Raw genomic sequence first — 20,854 nt, forward strand, 5'->3', positions numbered from 1 at the left:
GGACAATTAATCTTGGCAAGGCTCCCTGCTTGGGAGGCATATGAGGAATTCTATGTGCTACGGCACTGGTTAGCTGCTCTTAAAGATTGATTGTCTTTTTCTACTTCCAAGATCTCATCTGTTAAGAGGTGTGCAATCCACATATTAAAGACGGATAATCAGATGAGAGCTCAGTTCTTTCGGAGATGTCAACTATCCGAATATTGTTTAGTCTACATAGATTTTCCATCTCTTAGCATTTGTGTTCTAGATTACGGAACCAAATATGTCTAGTCTTGGCCTTTAGAAATTGAGTTTTTTAACCAACCTAGGCCTCTATCTGGATAACAAAGTCTCTAATAAAGCTAATTTTTTCTGTTCGACAAGCCATCTTTTCATTTAGTTGCTCTAAATTCTCAGTATACTCCCTCTGAGTTGTTTTAATCTCAGTTACCTCCTTGAGCATGAGTTTGAGCATGCCGTTTGCTGTTGTGATATCTGGGTCATGTTCATCTAATTTGGTACCACAGAGGTTTGGGTTTGGCTGTATTGATTTGCTCTGCTGCTTGTTAGCCTTCAGATAGTTACAGGTTTTACTAGACTGCTTGTTCAGAGCCGATTTACTCCTCTATTTCACGGTGCAGATGAAGTCTCTCAATTGATACAGTGGACTGTACCTTGAGCTTGCTTGGAGCACAAAGGTTGCATAATGAATTGTTTTTGTTGAATGGGCTTTCAAAATTATTGGAAAAGTAACATGGCACATCTGTGGATCTGGTCATTGATTTATCTACCTGATCAATCTGAAGCATTGAGGGTGTTTGATCTGACTACTGAGAGTATTGGCTACTTCCATTATCAGGCTAGCCACACAGTTAAATATTCTTTATTATTCTGAAGACCGTAGGGGGTATTGGGTGTGTCATACGAGAGCAGATGGTGTTTCAGGAGTTGAGTTGATCAGCTCCATTGTCATTGATGTTAATCTGGCAGAAGGAATTATAATTTCCAAGTGCATGTTGCAGCTTTTGTGGGAAGGTTGGCAGAATGGGCTAGCTCAGACCTGGTTCTTGTGGAGGACCTGTTGACTCAGTTGCCTTATCTGTTTTGATAGGGACAAGGGCATGAACATGAAAACGTGTAAATGAAATACCCTCTGATGCCCCCACATCAGTTTTTTTAGCAGGAGTCTAATCTTTAGTGTATTGTTTTCTAAACAAGGAAATGCTGAAACTCTTTTGGTATCCCACTGTAGGCCTGTGACATAAGCTTTGGAGGGATGAGTTGAAGACCGGCTTAGAGGTTTCAGTTCTGACTTACCCACAGCAGAATAAAGATGCATACAACTACTCTCGGTCAGTGGTTAGGTTCTTGACGAGTGCCGGGGCTGGTAGGATGCTACAACTAGCGAGGAGATAGGGGATACGAAGCCCATACACTGAAATCACTTTTACAAAGAGTTTGTTGTGGTCCAGAAAACTGCTCGTGTGTTCCGCAGTAAAAGTGCAGAATTGACACTGGCATTGGTTGACAGCCTGTGTGAACTCTTGAAGATAAAGAAAGCGACATTGAAAGTCTACATGTCGGTGGCCAGGATCTGAATGAAACGGCCTCAATAAAAATGTTCTGCACCATTACGCAAATGAATGCCATAATATGATAGAACGAAATAAGAACGCTATTGGTGAATAAACCAGGTTACAAAAGCAGCTAACAGCAATAGTTCAGTACAGATTAAACTGAAATGCATGTGCTATGAAGCAGAGAGTAGCCAGATGTTTGTGACAAAACATTTAAGCATGAAGCCGGCGAAATATCATAACATTCGCTGCTTTCATAGACTAGTGGTATACAAGGTTTATCTAGTTACCGAAACCATTAACCAATCATTGTTGTACGACATGCTGTGGAGCGACCCCAGAAGGAGTGTCACAGAGGTTATGTTTGACAGCTGCGCGACACACCACCAAAGCTGTTGTGTAGGGGCCCAGAACAACTCCCTAGACCGCCTTCAAGCAAGGAGCTCCGATGGAGGGCCAGGGGGAGATCCAAGCTCCAAAAGTAAATAAAGCTGATCCTAAAGCGCGCCCATTACAGTGTGCTAGAGAAGCTCTGCCTGATTGAGTTCCACAAGAAGCACATGAGATACCACTACTGTTCACCAACCTGTATACTGCTGCTGTAATCTTGAAACTGCCATCTGCAATTGATACTGCCATGAAAAACAATATTTGCAATAGATAGACTGCATGGATAGAGCTTTTTGAAGATTTTCATAGATGCAATAGATGAAAAAGATCATAAAAAGATCCTAAAGAATCTGAAGAACATGGCTAGTAAAGGAGCGAAAGAAGGCATGAAAATGATACCACTAGAAGGTGAAGTGACATATGTCTTGAGTGCCAAATGTGGATTATGAAAGATACATATTCAGCCAAGAATGCCAGAGACCAGGTGAAACCATCGATGAGATTGTTGAGAGACTAGATGCTCTGATGAGGCACTGCAGATGCAATGACTTTAATGATGAGAAAGTTACCCATCTCAGAGTAATCGATGGATGTCTGTTAGATTCCTTTTAAATATGAATGCGGAAGGAAACTCTGAGGTTACAACAAGTCCTCTAGGCTGCTCATGCTGAAGAGCGTGCTGATCGTCAAGCGACTGACATGGAGGCCGGAGTCATTTCCACACAAAGGCAAATGTCCTGCATTCTGACAAATATGCATTGGCTGTAAAAAAGCAAACAATTTCATGATGAATTGCAAGGCGAAGAAAACAGTAAGTGCGTCATAGCTTGAAGACAAAATGACCGACCAAATGCTACCTCAGCGACGTTCGACGCGCTCCCACAAGGCCAAACGGTCACACTAACTGAGGCAAATCTCCACCAAATGAAGTCGATCATCATCTAAATCATCGACAAAGGGTTCCTCAGTATCAGTTTCTAGTAAAAGTGACAATGACAATTGTGCAAATGTCAATGTTTATTTCAGAAAAATCCCAAGTGAAGAAAAATCGACATGAAAAGGCACCACAAACATTCAAACATTGTCCGAAGATCGCTCTAAAGATAAATGGGTGTTCGATACCATTCATAATTGACAGGGGTGCATTGATAAATATCATGCCTGAGGAGAAGTATCAAGAGTTATCTCCGTTACCTTAACTTAGAAATCAAAGTTAAGGTATACACATGGGCTGCCTCAAGGCCCTTAAGAGTTAAGGCTCATTTGTAGCTACTATGAAACATAAAATAACTGTGGTACAAGCACCTATTCAAATACTTCAAGGAATAGCCTTAAGTGCGGAGTTTTAACACACCAGCTGATATGGGACTGATATCAGTGAACTATAATATGAATGCCCATCATGAAATAATGCGTCAATTTCCTTCATTATTTCACGGGTTAGGAAAACTCAAAACAATGAAAGTAAAGTTGCATATAAATGAGGATGTTCGTCCTGTTGCACACAGATGAATTGAATTTCACGTGCAAGAGGTTGTGTAAAGCAAACTTAATTCATTGCTTAACCATGACATAATTGAACGCTCCACTGGTCCAATGCCATCGGTTTCTCCCATTGCAGTACTGCCTAAAATAGACAGTGAAGGAGCTGTAAACATATGCGTTGACACGCATCAGGCCAACAAGGTGCTTGAGCGACAGGAACATCCAGGTCCGCACATTACTGATATTATAACTCCACTTAATGGTGTGAAGTTCTTCTCTTGACTCAACTTAAATAAAGGATACCACCAATTGGAGCTTGAAGAGAAATCCAGGTACATTACAACCTTTTCTAAGCATATTGGTCTGTTTCACTACAAGCGATGGAGGTTTGGCATATCCTTTGCTGCAGAACCTTTCCAAGACATCATATGACATATCATACAGCCTGTAGTAAATGCATTTAACTATAGCAATGACATCTTACTTTTCGGAGCCACACAGAACAAGCATAGCAGATTTCTTATACAAGCTCGTCGGGAGCCGGGGCCAGTCATGCTGCCCTACTTGGGGTCGCTGATTCCCGCTTCCGGTCCTACTCCAGTGAGTATCTTAAACAGCTGCGCGGGTCGTGCTGTAACTCTCTTGCCTCCCCTAACTTGTACGGGGCTTTGAACTTTGTGTGTGGGGAATGTGGTTTTAAACTAGAGTTGGGTCCTACACCTAGCGCTAAATCGCTTACTGCCTCCACTATTTCGGCAGCGCTGCTTAACGTACGCTCTCTGAAAAAGTATCATGCAGAGGTTTTCGAGCTTCTTGAGGACAACTCTTTGGACTTTTTTTTTGTCACGGAAACTTGGCTCGACAACACCTCTGATCCTATTGTACCTCTGGCTATCCCATTAAGGGAATAAAATCTACAGGTTAGATCAGACTACAGGGAGAGGAGGAGGGCTGGCGGTTATCTTTAAAGAGCTGTGGGAGGTGGTTGAGTGCTCTCTCGGTATGTGGGACGGCTGTGAAGTTTTGGATTTTAGTATCCGCTGCTCTGCCCATTTTTCTTTGGGGGGTTCTCTGATCTATCGCCCGCCAGGCACGGCTCATACTTTCCTTCAGGCCTGTGTGGAGGCGGTTTCTTTGAGAACCCTGCATTTCTCCCACTATATGATCCTAGGTGACCTTAACATTCATTTTGACCTTATGAACTCAAGGGACACATGTTAGTTTCTCTATCTGCCAATCCGCACAGCTCTCACAGTGGACCAATCAGGCTACCCATCTTGGGGGCCATATTCTCAATCCTATCCTTTCTAACTCTCCTATTTCAATCAAAGCCCCGCTTCCGGTCTCGTGGTCCGACCATTATTTAATTGGTTTTTCATGGGCAGTGTCCTCACCCTGTAATAGACCTAGCATCGGTTTAAAGCCAGCGTTTAAGAAGGCTGACCCTATCCTTTATGCCAGGGCGTTGGAGGACAACAGGCCATTCCTGCCTCAAGACCTTGATCGGTGTCTGGTTGCTTTTTCCAACTGGCTTCTGTGTTCTTTGGCGGCAATTGCCATACCGACCTCTGCTAGACAGTCACAGACTTCCAAACCGTGGTTCTCGGAGGATCTGCGCCATCTTAAGCAGGGTTGCAAGAAATTGGAGCGCTCTTGGCGTCTCAGCAACTACTGCCCGGCAGCTAAGGCGCAGCTCAGGCAGGCTCAGAAGAGTTATTATAAAGCTATCTCCTCTGCTAAAAGGGCGTTCTTTGCCACCCGGATTGATCTGGCTCAGAACAATTCCAAGGAGATCTTCTCTATTGTCCAAAGTTTTATGTCCCCGGTTGCGCAGAGCAGCATCCTGCCGGCCACTGCGGATTGGTGTGAGACGCTCTCTGCATTCTTTCGGGACAAGATTCTTAAGATACAAAGCTGCTTCCCCCGCCCGGTCGGTGCTGATGGGCCCGCCGTTTCCCTGGACTCATCGGTTATTGGTCCGGTAGCTCTGCCCCCTAATCACTCCCTCTCTAAATTCTCCCCCGTGGATTTGTCCTGAACCCTGAGAATCCTTCAAGGTCTTAAATCCGGCTCTCCGGACGATCCGTGCTCGGCAAGACTTTTGGCCTCGGTGGCTGAGACGGTGAATGTGGAGGTCAACTACATTATTAACCTGTCCTTGCAGGAAGCCAGGGTTCCCAGCTGTTGGAAGCAGGCTAAAATTCTTCCTCTATTGAAGAAACCTACCCTTGACCCTTCCATCCCAGGCAACTACAGACCTATTTATCTCCTTCCTGGCTTGTCTAAGGTTTGTGAGAAAATAGTGAATAGACAGCTGTCGGAGTTTGTCGAGAGTGGGGGTCTTCTTCACCCTGCCCAATCTGGCTTCCGACCCTCCTTTAGCACGGAAGGTGCTCTTGTGGAGGTCTCAGAATCTATCTGAGAGTGTCTTGACGCCGGCGGGAAGGCAGCCTTAGTGCTGCTTGACCTGTCGGCGGCCTTTGACACTGTCCCCCACTCACTGTTGCTTGACAGACTGACATAGATTGGGGTGTCTGGCCTGGCCTGGGGCTGGATTAAATCCTTCTTGGATGCCCGGCTCCAGCAAGTCTGGATACCACCGGTGGCCTCTTCACCCAGTCAAGTAGGCACGGGGGTCCCTCAGGGTTCCTCCCTTAGCCCCCTCCTGTTCAACATCTACCTCACTCCTCTCGTTTACCTAGCGGAGGGGTTGGGGGCTAAGGTCATTGCTTATGCCGATGACACTCAACTTCTGTTCACTTGGGATAAGCAGGGGTCCTTGGTGGTGTGAGGTTCTGATGTTCGGTAATGTCCCCTCAGGGTTTAGAGAGTCCATTTGGACTCCCGAGTTCCCACCACCTGCTTCTAACAGCCAGACCGTGAAGAATCTGGGAGTCTATTTCGATTGCAATCTCTCTTTCTCCAGTCAGGTCAAGCATTTTTCAGGTTGCTGTTTCGGCCTACTCAGAGTTCTGAGAAGATTTTTGCCGCTTCTCCCTCAAGCGGCCAGGGAATCGGTGGTTCGGGCGCTTATTCTGTCCCGTTTTGGACTACGCTAATGCCCTCTATGCTGGGATTCCAGCTTATGCTCTCAACAAGCTTCAAGTGACCCAGAATGCGGCTGTTCGCTTGCTGGGTGGGCTGGGTCCTAGGCAGAACGTTCATGGTTATCGTCGCTCCCTTCATTGGCTTCCGGTTAAGGCTCGTGTGGCCTTTAAAACCCTCACCATAGCCCATCGTGCTCTGCATGGGCAAGGCCCCGGTTACCTACAGAAACGCTTTTCGTTCTACGTGCCGGGTCGATCTTTGAGGTCCTCTTCTCTTAGGCTAATGAAGATTCCTGGTTTTCAGCGTCACCGGTTAGGCGGCGCCTCTCTGGTCGTGGCTGCAGGCCGCGCTGGGAACGCGCTCCCCCTTTCACTACGTTCTGTTGAAGATCTGGAGGTCTTTAAAAAACTGTTAAAAACGTACCTCTTTTCTTAAACTCCACTTTTAATTTGGTTCTTCCCTGACCGCGCCGGGACACTCTTTGAGTATCTGTGCGCGTAATAAATGCACATAACATAACATAAGAAGTATGTAGTTTGCGGAACGATGCAGGTTTTACTCTAGATGCAGGCAAATGTGAATTCCACAAGAAAAGCTGGACATTTGTTGGCCATGTATTTTCTGATGGGGGTATGAAACCTGATCCAGCTAAAGAGCAAGCGTTATCTACTGCCAGTCCCCCAAAGGACATTTCTATGTTACGCTAATTTCTTGGAATGGCCAGTTACTGTTCTAGATATATACAAGACTTTGCTACAGTCAGTGCACCGTTAGGAGAACTGATGAAAAAGAATGTGTCTTTTCATTGGCCACGTGAATGTGAGAAGAGTTTCCAAAAAATCACACAATTTGTTGAGAATGCCACTGAAATGGCTTACTTTCATCCCAAACTTCATACAGAGGTTGCAGTTTACACTAGCCCCATTGAGTTAGGTGCAGTCCTGACACAGCACAGTGGACAGCCTAATGCTCGGAGACATATTGTGGCCTGTCACAAACAGATCTTGCCTGCTCGCAACCTGAGAAAGAAAGTTTGGCAGTGGTCTGGGAGTGCGAATATTTCCATGTGTCTTTATATGGAAAGCCTTTCACAGTAGTGACTGTACATAAAGCATTGTTGATGATATTTGGCAATCCTAAAGCCAAAATGCCTCCTCAAATTGAATGTTGGTGTTTGAGGTTGCAAGAATATAACTAGAAAATTCTCCAACTTCTGGGGAAAAATCAGATCCGGCTGATTATTTTTTAAGAGTGCCTTTGCAGTGTCTTGGTACCTCATCTGAGACAACGTAGTCTTGCATCAATTTTATTGTGAAATCGATTAAACCAGATGACTTGTCTTTAGAACAAATTGTCACTGTCATGCGTCAAGATAGTGACATTAAAATCAAAAGACATTATTGTTCATCACTCATGGGACCAACACTCTAGTCCTCTCACTAATGACAGTGAATACTTGAAGTTCAAAATGTAAGAGATGAACTTTCGGTGACACAAGAAGGCTTCATTTTGTGAGGTACATGAATTGTGATTCCCAAGAGTCAACAGCAAGAAGAGATTGACATTAGCCATGAGGGTCATAGAGGAATAGTTGACACCAAGAAAGCGCAGCCGTGTTTGGTTTCTATATCTCGTCGAAAGGGTCGAAAAAGAACTAAGGACTTTACATATATGCAACTGTCTTTTGTCTCAAGTCATTCAGCACCCTTTAAATATGTCCGTGCCACATCATTCGTGGGAGAGAATTGCTATTGATTTCTTTGATCCTCGTGAGAATGGACAATATCTTCTCATCATTGTTGATAAATACTCCCTTTTACCATTGGTAGAAGGCCTTTCATCCTCTACACATGAAAAGGTTATTCAAAAGTTAGATGGCATCTTTGCCACATGGGGTGTATCAGCAATCTTAAAGTCTGACAACGGCCCACCTTTTAATTGTCGAGAATTCAAAGACTTTCCAAATCACCTCAATGTAGAGCATCAAAAACGCACTCCTCTGTGGTCCAGCCCACTGGTCTGGTGGAATGTTCAGGAGTACTCTAAAAAAAGCTGCATTGGAGAAGCTTCAAATGTGTTTTGAACACTACTCTTGAGCTTACCATTTGACCGCTCACTCAATGACAGAGGAAAGCCATGCAACTCATAGGTTTGGAAGAGCCATGACGACCAAGCGGCCCCAAGGGAGCAATCTCAGAACCAAGAATGAGGGAGACATTCACACTATGGACTTTGCTCACAAACAGAAGATGAAAATACATGTTGACGGGCGACATCACGTGAAAGACGTCATCTTTTCAAGAAGAGATCGAGTGCTTGTCAAACAACACAGAAAAAGAAAGTCTGATGCTTTTTTTGAGGCTGAGCCATTTCTCGTCACTAATACTAAAGGACACATGGTGGCAGCCTAGCAAGAGACTCCTCTCTCTTTCTTAATGTGGCCCATCACTCCCCAATCATCAATGTCAATGTAGAGACAGGGTCGAGACAGACTGTTGATAACTCTGTGTCAGCTGATGATTCCACCTCAACTGTGCAGATCAACGACACTTCGACTGCCAGTTCCTGGTTTCCAGTGACCCATTCAGGATGTGTGATTCAGGTGCCACGGCGATTCATTGAAGAATCATAATTGCCTTTATATCTATAATCATCTGTGTATTTATTCATGTATTTGTTTGTGTATTAATTCATTTATTTAGTTGTATGTCTATTTTGAAAAGTTATAACTTTCTATTTAACAAAGCAGCAGATGTAGTGTCTTGTAGATAAAGAAACAATGGAACGCTTTTGGTTCCTACTGTACATCGTAGGCCTGTGAAGTAAGGGTTCAAGGGATGAGTTGAAGACATGCTTAGAATGTTGAATTCTGACTTACACACAGCAGAATAAAGATGTGTACAACTTCGCTCTCTCTGTGGTTTGGTTATTATCAAATACCAGGGCTGGTAGGACGCTATATTTAGTATCTCCATGAGGCAAACATGCTGGCTGGTCCCTGGCCTTAGGATTATCATAAGCCAGCATACGTAGGCGAGGCAGAAATGTCTGAGGGGTTCTGGGACATTTCCTTTTGCTCAAGGGTTTCAAAAAGTGGCTCAACAAGCCTGAGTAGATGTGAGATTTTCATTTGCTTCTTCTTCACCGCCCCAGCCCTTGCTCTCTGCCACCTTCCTTGGCAGGCTTCACCTTGGTACGTATCATTTTCACTTTGGGGTAAACCATGAAATTATATTTTCTAGTTCCTAGCTGTCCTGCCTGTCTTATGCTTACTCATCTTAAATTACCCCCCTCATGTGCTCTAGCTTACTGCCTCTAATTAGTAGCATCTCACCTTCCTCTCCTCATTCTAATTAAGCTTTCTTTTCTCCTCCCCCTTTCATCGTTCTTTCTTGTTCTTTCTCCTCTCTCCCTAAGCTCCTCTACTCTACTTGCCTGTTCTTTCCTGTATTTGTTCTCCTCCTTCCTCCTTTTCTTCCCCCTTTTTCTTCCACCTCCTCCTCACGTCCTTACCTGCTCACTTCACCCTCTTCTTACCTTCCCATATCTTTCTTTCCTTCCCCTCACTTCCCTTCTTTGCGCTCTACCCCTTCTATTTCCTCTCCTAGCCCCCTTCCACCTTTTTACCCTTTTCTCACTTCTTCGACTCCTTCATCCTGCTTCCCACCCTCTCTTAGTCAGTGTCCCTTCATGTCCATTTTGTTCTTTGGCGTCCCACCTTCCCAGCCTCCTTCTTTCTTCCTCTCCTGTAGTTCATTTTCTTTTTCCTTTTCCTTCCCCCACTGCCCCCTTTCTTTCCTTCTCTTACTTAATTTTTTGTCTCCCTCTCCTTTTGCCTTTGCTGGCAACTACTTGAAGGAGAGGTACCAGATCTTTATATTAAGTGTCTTAAGAAATGAGTAACAGAACAAGTGGATACAGTGCCCCCTTTCTTGTCAGCTGTCACACTGCAGGAAAAGAACCATGAAGCTAGCCTGTCACAAGACACAGTCTCACTGCCAATCTCACCACCAGAGCACTGGATGAGAATGTCTTTCACATAAATAATAGAACACTGGATACAATATAGTCTTACTTGTCAGTCAAATCATTGCAGGTAGCTTCCATTACTTCTGAAGAGTATAAGACAACAGTTCATTATGACTAAACAGGGATTCATGTCTGCCAAAGCGGGCTGTAATCCAACATCACAGGAAAGATCATACGAGAAGGCCACACCACAGGGTTCCAGTATTGTACAACTATATTCCATGAGAACAAACCTTGTAGTCTCTTGGTCCCTTACTCCTGGTTGTTTATCTCTATTGAGAGTAGGGGCGTTCAGTAGCTTTAGTCAGGTCGGCCTATACCTCTGCAGACAATACCCTGCATGTAGACCTCCTGTGTATTTTTTTACCTTCCAACACAGACACAGACAGTTAGTGACAAGCCACCGGAAATCAGCAAAGCAACCAGACATCTTCTAGAGCTACCAAGAGGGAGATGATTCCGACAGGCAGTGGCAAGATGTTTTGTGGGTAACAGACATGTCTGGAAAACCTCCAAAAGAATCACCAGAAACAACCAGCCCAAGTAACGTTCTCTTTAGCCATCATGGGACAGAAGGAATAGTGCCATAAGTGAGGAGTGTCTACAGCAGCAAGCATGCTGCCTCTCAGAGTATCTAGTGCCTAACTTCATACATCACACTCTTAAGCAGCATCAAGCAGAATACTCTGAGTAGAAAAGCTATTAGGAGGGCATATTACATTCCAGTTAAAATCGCTATATAGTGTGAAGGCCAGCCAGCAAGCCAGACTCAGTCTATTTTTTTCTAAGTACGGAGTGGGCAACAAAGCAGCGGCTTTCCTAGCAGGCCAAGAGCGAGAATATGTCACCTCTCAAAGTAAAAGGGAAGTGCAGGACTTGGATTGAAATCTGTTCTTAACCATACATAGCCAGTATTCCGAATGCTTTTCACTTATCCTACCTGCATCTCTGCAGTTCACAGTTAGTTGATACAAAACAATCTGAAGAAATTAAACAATATCTTGATACAATAGCATTGCTCTTTCTATCGCCTTCCCAAGCCAGGATGTTATGCATCTCAGTTACAATAATAGAGCTATGAGAGGTGATTAAATCTATTCCAACTGGTACTGCAGTGGGGCCTGATTCCCTTCCAAGTAAGATATATAAAATTGTTATATAGGCAGTGACTCCCCTTTTTCTCCAATTAATTAATTCCATATAAAAAGATGCCTCTCCTCCTTCATCATGGATTATGACCCGTAGAGCTTTTTTTCTTAAAAAGAATTAATCTTTGATATTATTGAACTCTTACCATCCCATCACCTTATTATGCGCTGATTATAAAATATATACTCGCCCAGCTGTGCCACTAGGATAAATCCAGTACTTTTGCATTTGGTAATTTTTTCTTTGTTTCAGCTATGCTATGCTATTTTTTGGTAATGCTATGGCAACATGGCTTTATCCATGAAAGAGATACTCTAGGACATATTGATACTGCAGTTGCATAAATAGATTTTACTGATTCAGAAAAGGCGTTAAACTGTGTCAAATGGCCCTTTCAATGGGATCGTCTAAAAAAAGAAAATACCAGCTTCAGCCCACCTTTCATTGCTGTGATTCAGAAGACATATAGTACTCTTCAGGTAAGGTTATCCATTAATGGGAAAATATCTCACCCAATCAACATCAGCTGTGGCCCACGGCAAGGGTGTCCCATGTCTTGTGTGCTTTATGCATCGACATCGAGCCACTTCTACGTCAGTTGAAGGCTCAGCTAATCAAACCAGTCAACTTACCTTCAGAGGATATTAAGGTTATACACCAACGATGTTTCAGTTATCACACCTCAACTTCTACTAGCACTCTCAAGCATTAAGTCTGTAGCAGCACAATTTGGAAAAGTATATGGCTATAAATTGAATAACAAAAAAGCTCAGATAATTCCGCTTAGTTCACACTCCTTACACCAATTCATACAGAGTCAACCGAATGAAGTATCTTTTAGTTTGGCTCACATCCATATCAATAGATATTAAAGCTACAAACTACACCCCTTTGTTTAAAGAAACTATACAATTACTAAATGAATGGGACCAACTTCCAATCACCATGCTAGAGTGGACAAATCTTTTCAAAATAATTGTTTTACACAAATTTCTTTACCTGTTCTGCTCACTACCAATCCTTGGAGCCACTAATATCTGTCTTTATTTGAGGGCATAAATGACTCAAAAGAGCTTGCTGATTTTTACAATTACCATTAACTATAAGAGGACGAGTTCTCATCAGTTTTCTTTTATAAAACTGGGAGGCATTAGCTTACGAACACGACCAAACTAATCCAATATATCCAGCTTGTGTTTTCACTTTAATGTTTTACTTCTCTGCTCCCCCTTTCTGTTACATATTTCATTTCTGCAATGTATGACATCATACAAAACATGTTAAATACAGAAATCATTTAGGCATATGCAACTGTATGACAACAGATCAGTAAACATTATAAAATCTTAGCACTTCATGGCTATCAACCCATCCAGAATAACCGACCACTCAAGAGCTTATAGAAAACCGTTGAATCCCACATAGGCTATAAAAAACCTGACATCTTTGGTGTGGTCTTCCCCAACTTTTTGCCTTCTCCCCTCCTGTCTTCTGAAATTCAATTTTTTACATTAGGACTCTGTGCACTTTACTACTACTAACCAGCGCTAAAGTGCTTGTGCTGTATCCCTACAACATGGTAAAATTGGCCGGCACCTGATTGGTACATTTAATTTACCAGTTCCTAGGAAAGTGATACATTGGACCTGTAAATTAAATGCTGCTACTGGGTCCAAACTGGCAGAGCAAAATAACGATGGATTTAGGCCCAGGTCTTTGTACTGGGGTGAATGTATGACATTGTTATGCATTCTGTCCATCAGTTGTTCTTTTTGCTACTGGGCCTGCAGCACTTATTGTGCCACTTACTAAAGCATCCCTTTGAAAAATGTCTCTGGTCTGTCACTGACACAGCAAAATAAATATTTTTCCAGGCCTATGCTTCCTTTTTTTAATACATATGTCATCCCTAAAGTAGGCCCTAAGCAACCTATAGGGCATGATGCATTGTATTTACAATGTAGTACATGTGTCTTTAAGTTTTACATGTCCTGGTAGTGAACAACTCCCATCTTTGTATTTCACTACTGTGAGGCCTATCTCTCCCATTGGATAACATTGGATTACATTATTACATTTAATAAGTGCTAAACTTTGATTGCGAACCTCTATTGATTAAATAGTCTCTGCCATTCTCATTGTGAGATTAAAGCTAGGTTGAGCGGTCTTCTGGTTCCTCTAAATCTATACGCAGTGAAGTATTTATCTTAGTACCTGCTAGTAGTAGTAGTATCCTGTGGAAGTTTAAAAAGTTCTCTTGAAATGTAAAATATTCAAATGCATAATCACCCTCTGCTCCCTCCAGCAGGACATACACCCTTTGATTATTACAATTGCTTCTGTTTGCTGTTTTCAAAAGAAGATCTACAGCGCAGAATGTTCTTAAATATTGAATTTGGTGAGCTTGAAGATTGCTAGATACACTGAGAAAGTGAAGCTGCATATGCTGTCCATTTAATTTTCTTTGTGCCATCTTCTTTTGCAATGTATGATTGAATGCAAGACATTTTATTATTATAGCTATGATGGTAATCAACAAAGATTTTTTTTTAAAAACCATGATGCTGAGCGTTAGAATGACCAATATGAACTTCAGCAAACAATAATCCATGTCCTTCTCTCTCATAGCCGTATTACACCAGAAGCTAGCTTGCTTTGATTCATGATAAACCAACACAAAGCTAATTTAAGTATGTTTCAGTGAGGAAGCCCAACAAAAGTAATAAACTATAAATTGGAAATCTAGGAACTTACCTTTATCAACAAAAAGTCTTCCATTGTTAAATTTGAAGGCTGACTTTACCATTCAGGAGTAGCTTTGGTTGAAAGACTAAGGTTGTGGGCCTTTAGGATGTATCAATCTTGTATGTCCAAAGACTAAAAGAAGGAGTGAAATCATTACATTTTCTTGTTGCCCCATCCTCTCACGCCAGATAGTAATGCTGCACCCTCTCCCTAGGGAGCATTTATCGGTAAGATCTTTAAATAAAGGGACAGATATTGAGGGTGACACAGTTCCTTAAATAAAGGTACAGGTATTGAGGGTGACGCAGTTCCTTAAATAAACGGGACAGGTATTGAGGGGGACGCAGTTCCTTAAATAAAGGGACAGATATTGAGGGTGAAACAGTTGCAGGTACGGTTAACAAACGAATCAACTAAAGTAGAAGTGTTCATTGACTACATGAAAGTTGGTCAGACATGGTGTTAATACTATGACTTTGCATTGGTAAACGTTTCTGCACACAATTGTGTACTCAAGAAATTCGAATGATCTAAATTGTTGCATTTCCTACTGAAAACGTCTCTTTATTGTTGGTAATGCCAATAACGTTGGTTTGAAAAAAAGAATGTGGAACCAGACCTCGCTCACCAAATTGAATAATAGCCTTTAGGTGGATTTCAGTCTTGCCTGAGCTAAATCTGAAGGCTTTATTTGGAGAATACATACTTCACTCAGAAACTCTTTTGAAACCACCTGCGTATAATAGCAACACGAAATGGAATAGGCAACACTCTTTTACAAGACTACTCCTAAGGAAACTGGCCAGACCTTTGCTCAGGGCAACACCTAGGTGAAGGCATGGTCACTGCCAACATCCCTAGTGATCTTCATGGCCCACACACCACTCTCCATAATCCCTTCCTCCCCACTACGCAGAAACATGTCTGGATGATGGGATTTTGCAGACACATCAGTGAAAAGCATCACGTCCTATTGGCTGGTAGTAAGTATACTTTGAAGCAGTAGTAGAGGGTGTTTCAAAATGTAACGATTTGCTTCCCTGATCCTACCTTACTTTTCTTTGTGGCTACTTGTGAATGACACTGCTGCATCATAGTAGTAGTTAAATGTGTCCTTATATTTCCCTCTCTTACAGATCAAAGAACTTACAGGAAACCTCAATCATATGTCCTCGTCTTCCAGTCTGTCATCGTTTCCCAGTGGAACGGACTCCGATACATCCCACCCAAGCACTCCGAACACAGAAAGAAACATGTCTCTTACTATAAAAGACCAGAGAAAAGCAATTAGAGCCCTTTTGCACTGGGTTCAACAAAGAACAAGAAAGTAAGCATTTTAGATTTTATTTATAGACAAAACCTTGGTTAATGGACTAAGATCAGCAACTCAACAACATTGCAAATAAGGCATTGGCAACGCTAGTAGGTCTGGCTTTAGATTTGTCAATGCTTAAGTTGCTCACACGAGCAACCAATGGTCACCAATAAATAATTTCAATAGCACTGAAAATGCCAATCCATGTACTCATGCGTGGGTGGCCAAATTAGAATTTGTTAGAAATACTTTATCATTATTTACCATTTGAAGGTGACCTACTCATTGAAAGGATGTCACCCATCTTAGAACCATAAAGAATGATAAAGAAATGGAAAAATATTTAGAGAGGAATAAATGTGCATGCACACACATGGGCGTCCATTTTGAAATGATTATTGTTAAACTTGTGGGACTCCATTCAAAGATATCTGCCCATGTGTGTACATATAAATGCAAACCTTTATCCCTCTTCTATCACTCCACTATCCTTTTCAATCCAAATAACTGACTAACATATCCACCACTCAAATTACTTTAATATTTCACTATACTAACTCACCACTAATCCTTTACGGGTTCCGGAGTAGCATGCTACACACAGAAAAAGCACCTTGTCAGGGGTAGTACGCGCTATTTAAATGCAATTACTATGCAATACACTACATGCTCCCATATTAGTGGGCATTTTAGATTTTGTTTGTTATACTTACAGCAAAAACTTTTAAAAAATGGCTGCCGTCACATACTCGCACATGCATTCAGGGGCGGACATCTGTGAATGGTTTAAAATAGTTTTTTCGTGGACTTTATTATTATTTTATCATGCCAAAATGGCAGTCAGACAATTTAGAAAGATAAAATAATAACTAAGTATGTGCGCACATCAGGACACGCAAGCTTCACGGCAACGGTGTGCATTAATTGCTGGGCCCTTGCAAAAACAAAAAGCAATAGAAATTGTAAAAAAAAAAGTGAAATAAATTATTCTCCGACTACCTCTAGCGTTGAAGTGCACTAATTTATGTAAGGAGGACGGCTAATTGCATCTGCAGAGACAGGAGATAAGGGCTGAAGTGAGCTGAAACATTTGCCCAGTGCCATATGCTGTGCTTGGGGATCTAAGTGTGATCATTGTTCAAACAGCTGAGAATGAGAAAGTGACAAAAATATCACAGAGCTCGCAAATGTTTTAAACACTCTCCTCCCAAACGTGAACCGGCATTGTCACTCCGTCTTCATGTCTCCCATTGGCCAGGCCTTTGACTCTCTGTTGCAGTGTCTGCTTCTCTCTGCCGCAGTGCCCCCCTCTCTCTCTGCTGGTGTCCATGTCCACCTGGGTGCCTGTTCACGCTCCTGAATTGTCGGTGTTTTTCTGCCTCTCCTTCTAAAGTGTATTGGCCTCTTTGTACTTTCCTCCTGAAGTCTGTGCCACCCTGTCTTATTTTGTTTACGTAAATAACACTGAGCATAGACGTGAGATGGACTGCAGTGCTAAATGTAATGGAAGTCTTGTTGTGAGTGCTTGCGATCGATGTAAACAAGCCGGTGCCATCATGCATTACTGTGAGCAGTCCACAGTAAGTCTGTTTTTAGGCGACGTAGGAGTCTGTCTTCAGTCTTTATCATGCAATAGAATGAGGTTTCACTTTAGTTGACCTTATCCATCCCATTGTAGAGGTTGCTTGTCTGCTCGTCTAGTTGTTGATCTAATTTGATTACTGTTTCCTACCTCACTATTCCCTACTTTTACATTGTTCTTATCGTGTTGAGTGAAATGTTTCATGTGTCTTGTTTTTTATTCATCATAAATATAAACCTTAGACTTTAATGTATATTTGATGTCACCAGATTGGGCCTGAAATTTATTATGAAATTGATTTGCCACATACATATTTGTTTGCTTATTGTAGTGACACTCCGGTTACTCATTGAATGACTGAATAGATTGTGCACGTATGCTAAGAGGAACTATGGTTCCTGGATTCCAAAATTGCATTTTCCCCTTGCTGTAACTTTTGATGACAGCCCTAATCTGAGAAATCGCTCTTTATAGTTGGGAGGGGAATCCTACTGCCAGCTCCACACTGATTGTCAAGCAAGTGGCATTGCACAAGAGGTGTGTGAGGGTGTTTCCCTGGATCCAAGAGCACTGCCTCTTCAAGAATTGGCAAGGCTGAGCTCTCAAGGCCAATTTTAGTAATGGTGGCAGATGGCCTGGAACTCACGTGCATATTTTTTCTATTTTGAGGAGGGGTGTTTCCAGGTTTCCGATGGCGTAACCTTAGCTGTCTCCGCCATTGAAAACATGTCAACCAGTGGCCTGTCCTTCACAGAGCAAGTGGTGGTAGCCCCGCCCAATTAATTGAGTGTTAAACTAAATGTGCAAAAAAAACCTATGGACTGGCAGATGGAGTGCAGTGGTACAGGAGAATGATTGGACAAAGGCACTAAAATCTCCAATCATAGACATACTGAAAAAGTTAAGTATTGAACAAAAGTTCTCATAAAGTACCCAGAGGTATGTTTGTGTTGCCTGTGAGTTAATTATGCGATGGCCTACTGGACTGTTCACCACAGTACGGTTTTGTAAGTCGTGGAAACTCACTTTCCTGCTGACAGCATCCTTCTACTGGAACAGAACAATGGATTAGAAACTCACATAAGTATGCAAACTATGGCCTCTGCTGCTTTTCTGATGGCTCCAGGAGTAGAATCCCTGGCTTAGCCTCTGCTAGAATCTCAGGGCCTTTGGCCAACCAGCAGTTGGGACATATCCAGGGAAAGCTAATTCAAGAAGACCTTTCCCGTGGCGTTTTTCCCTATGTTTGTAGCAGGCCTATAGGAAAGGGTGGCAGGACGGTCATTTATTACCCTTTCCCCACTTAAAGGCCCAAGCCCCAGCTGAGGGCACATGAGAATTGCCTGGTAATTAACAACTGTTATTGCCTTGCCCGTAAAGGTTGCAGGGCTAATTGCACTACCCTGCCACCTCCACCCAAAAGAGGGAGCACTGCAAAAGCTGCCTCGCACCTGAATGATGGGGTGAAAAACCGGCTGCATTCTCCCTCAGCTTCTTCTGAAGTAGTCAATCAATCAATCAATCACTTTATTCGATCTAAAAGGACATAGGTCATAAAAGTACAGTACAATCTAAATTGTCTGTTTCCAAAAATATCAGTGCAAAGTACAAAGTTAATAACCGAACGGTATCATGTCTCGCCACTCCCCACCCCATTATGTCGATAATACGTTAAAATCTGGAAAAAGATTGCAAAAACCTCAATAAAGGGTCCGCTAAGTGCTCCTATTTCCCTAGCTATGACTTCCGTAAAGCTAACATTCTTTCTTTAATTATCTCTCTCATTCAGTGGGTTTTATGAATGATATACCTAAGCGCCATCAATAGAACATTAAAAAGAATAGTCACGATGTCATGTATTATATAATTAAAAAACTAAAAGCTTATTAAAAAGAAATGAGAGAAGGAAAATGTATATATCAAATTGCCATCCCCATAACAATCATAAATTCCATTATTTCATTCCTACGGTTGAGTTCTTCCACTCATTAATGAAAGACAAAGGTAAGATAACAAACAATAGCATACAAAATGGTCAGGCAACATCTGTAAAAAATATAGTGCTGGAAAACATTGCCTAAATTTATATTTCCACATGAGGGGTAGAATAAATCTTTTACGAGGCGCCACATAAAATTTACTGAAAAAGATAACATGCATGGTATAAGGGTTATTCGAAACATTATTAAAATAAATCGGTGTCGAGGATTTGTTACAAACGTTAGATAGGAATTAACATCAAAGTTAATATTAAGAGCCTTCAGATATAGTGACACCATAAATTTGTTGCAATTGTTTTCCAATCTCTCTCTAGTGATCTTAGTTAAGAACATTATTTTTAATTTGCGTTTTAGAAATGGTCAGGCAATTGGCTGTATTCACAAACAATGACTGCAAACCCATAAAACTTAAAGTGTTTTTAACATATTGAAGCCAGTGGACCTTACGCACATAGTCGAGGCTTAAGCAGTCCCTCATAATACTTTGAGTCAATTTAACAGTTTCCCTTCTCCGCAGTGAGTGCCAAAGTTGAATAGGCGGACAATGTCTGATATATATAGTACATCCAGCTCAGTATGACAGTTAATGTTTGAACAGCTTTTGGGAAGGGCTCAGAGTTTCTTCAGAAAGTTATCCTCAATGCTTTGGAGGGCATCTTCTTTCACCATACCGTGCACGCCTGTCCCATATATGGCTACAGAAACAGCCTTTGCCATATAGATCTTTTTAATTACCTCCAGTGGCTTAGACCCCAGATTTTTGATAAAGGAAAATATGGCCATGATACTTTTTTCCAATAAGAGGCTTCTGTCAGCTACCATATTTGACCAAGTGTTCATTCTATTAAACACAACCCCTGAATAAGAAAAGGTTTCTGTCACTTCTACTTTGCGTCCCGCAACGTGGAAGAGTGGAAGTTTCTTTGGCCGTTGCCCTGTCACTAAAATGAAAGATTTTGTTTCATTGACTTGAAGTTCCAGATTTTTCATAAATTTCACATACTCCTCTATGAGTTTCTGCAGTGCCATGCCAGTCCGGGCTATGAGCACTGCGTCATCTGCATAGAGGAGTATAGGGACACTGACCAAGGTCACCGTGGGAACAGCTGAGGTAGAGTCTAATAAGGCGGCTTCCACACCATTTGTATAAATTGAGAACAGGGTGGGTGTGAGAACGCATCCCTGCCTGACTCCCCTGTTAATGGGAAACTGCCTCATGCATTCCCCCTGGTTTCCATGCCAAAAACATGCTGAGGTTTAGGAGTACAACTTTTGTATGAATAATATCATTGCTGCATCTATGCCCATCTCCTCCATAACTCTCAAAAGCTGTGAATGGGAGACGCAATCAAAGGCTGCTGATAAGTCCATGAACTCCTTATAGACCTTTCCTTTTTTGACTGGGGTATATTTTACTATAATCATGTTCAGATTTAAGCATTGATTCAATGTCCCTTTCTCCTTCTTAAAGCCATACTGTGCTGGTATTTTGATATTTTCTCTTTAGCCCACTTCTCTAATCCATATAGAAGTAGTCATCCCATTAATTTGG

The 20,854-nt window shown here is 42.1% G+C and overlaps 1 protein-coding gene across 2 annotated transcripts in view; it reads left to right on the forward strand.

The window, feature by feature from the left end:
• The window catches only part of CLMN (calmin), a 479,452-nt gene that overhangs the window by 365,511 nt on the left and 93,087 nt on the right, over positions 1–20,854 (forward strand). For both annotated transcript variants that reach the window (XM_085626456.1, XM_085626457.1), the window contains exon 6: positions 15,542–15,732. In XM_085626456.1, the coding sequence (XP_085482582.1) occupies positions 15,542–15,732 (191 nt within the window). The remainder of the gene's footprint in view (positions 1–15,541; positions 15,733–20,854) is intronic.

This window comes from Triturus cristatus, chromosome 9 (assembly GCF_964204655.1).
Source record: "Triturus cristatus chromosome 9, aTriCri1.1, whole genome shotgun sequence".
NCBI lineage: Eukaryota > Metazoa > Chordata > Amphibia > Caudata > Salamandridae > Triturus > Triturus cristatus.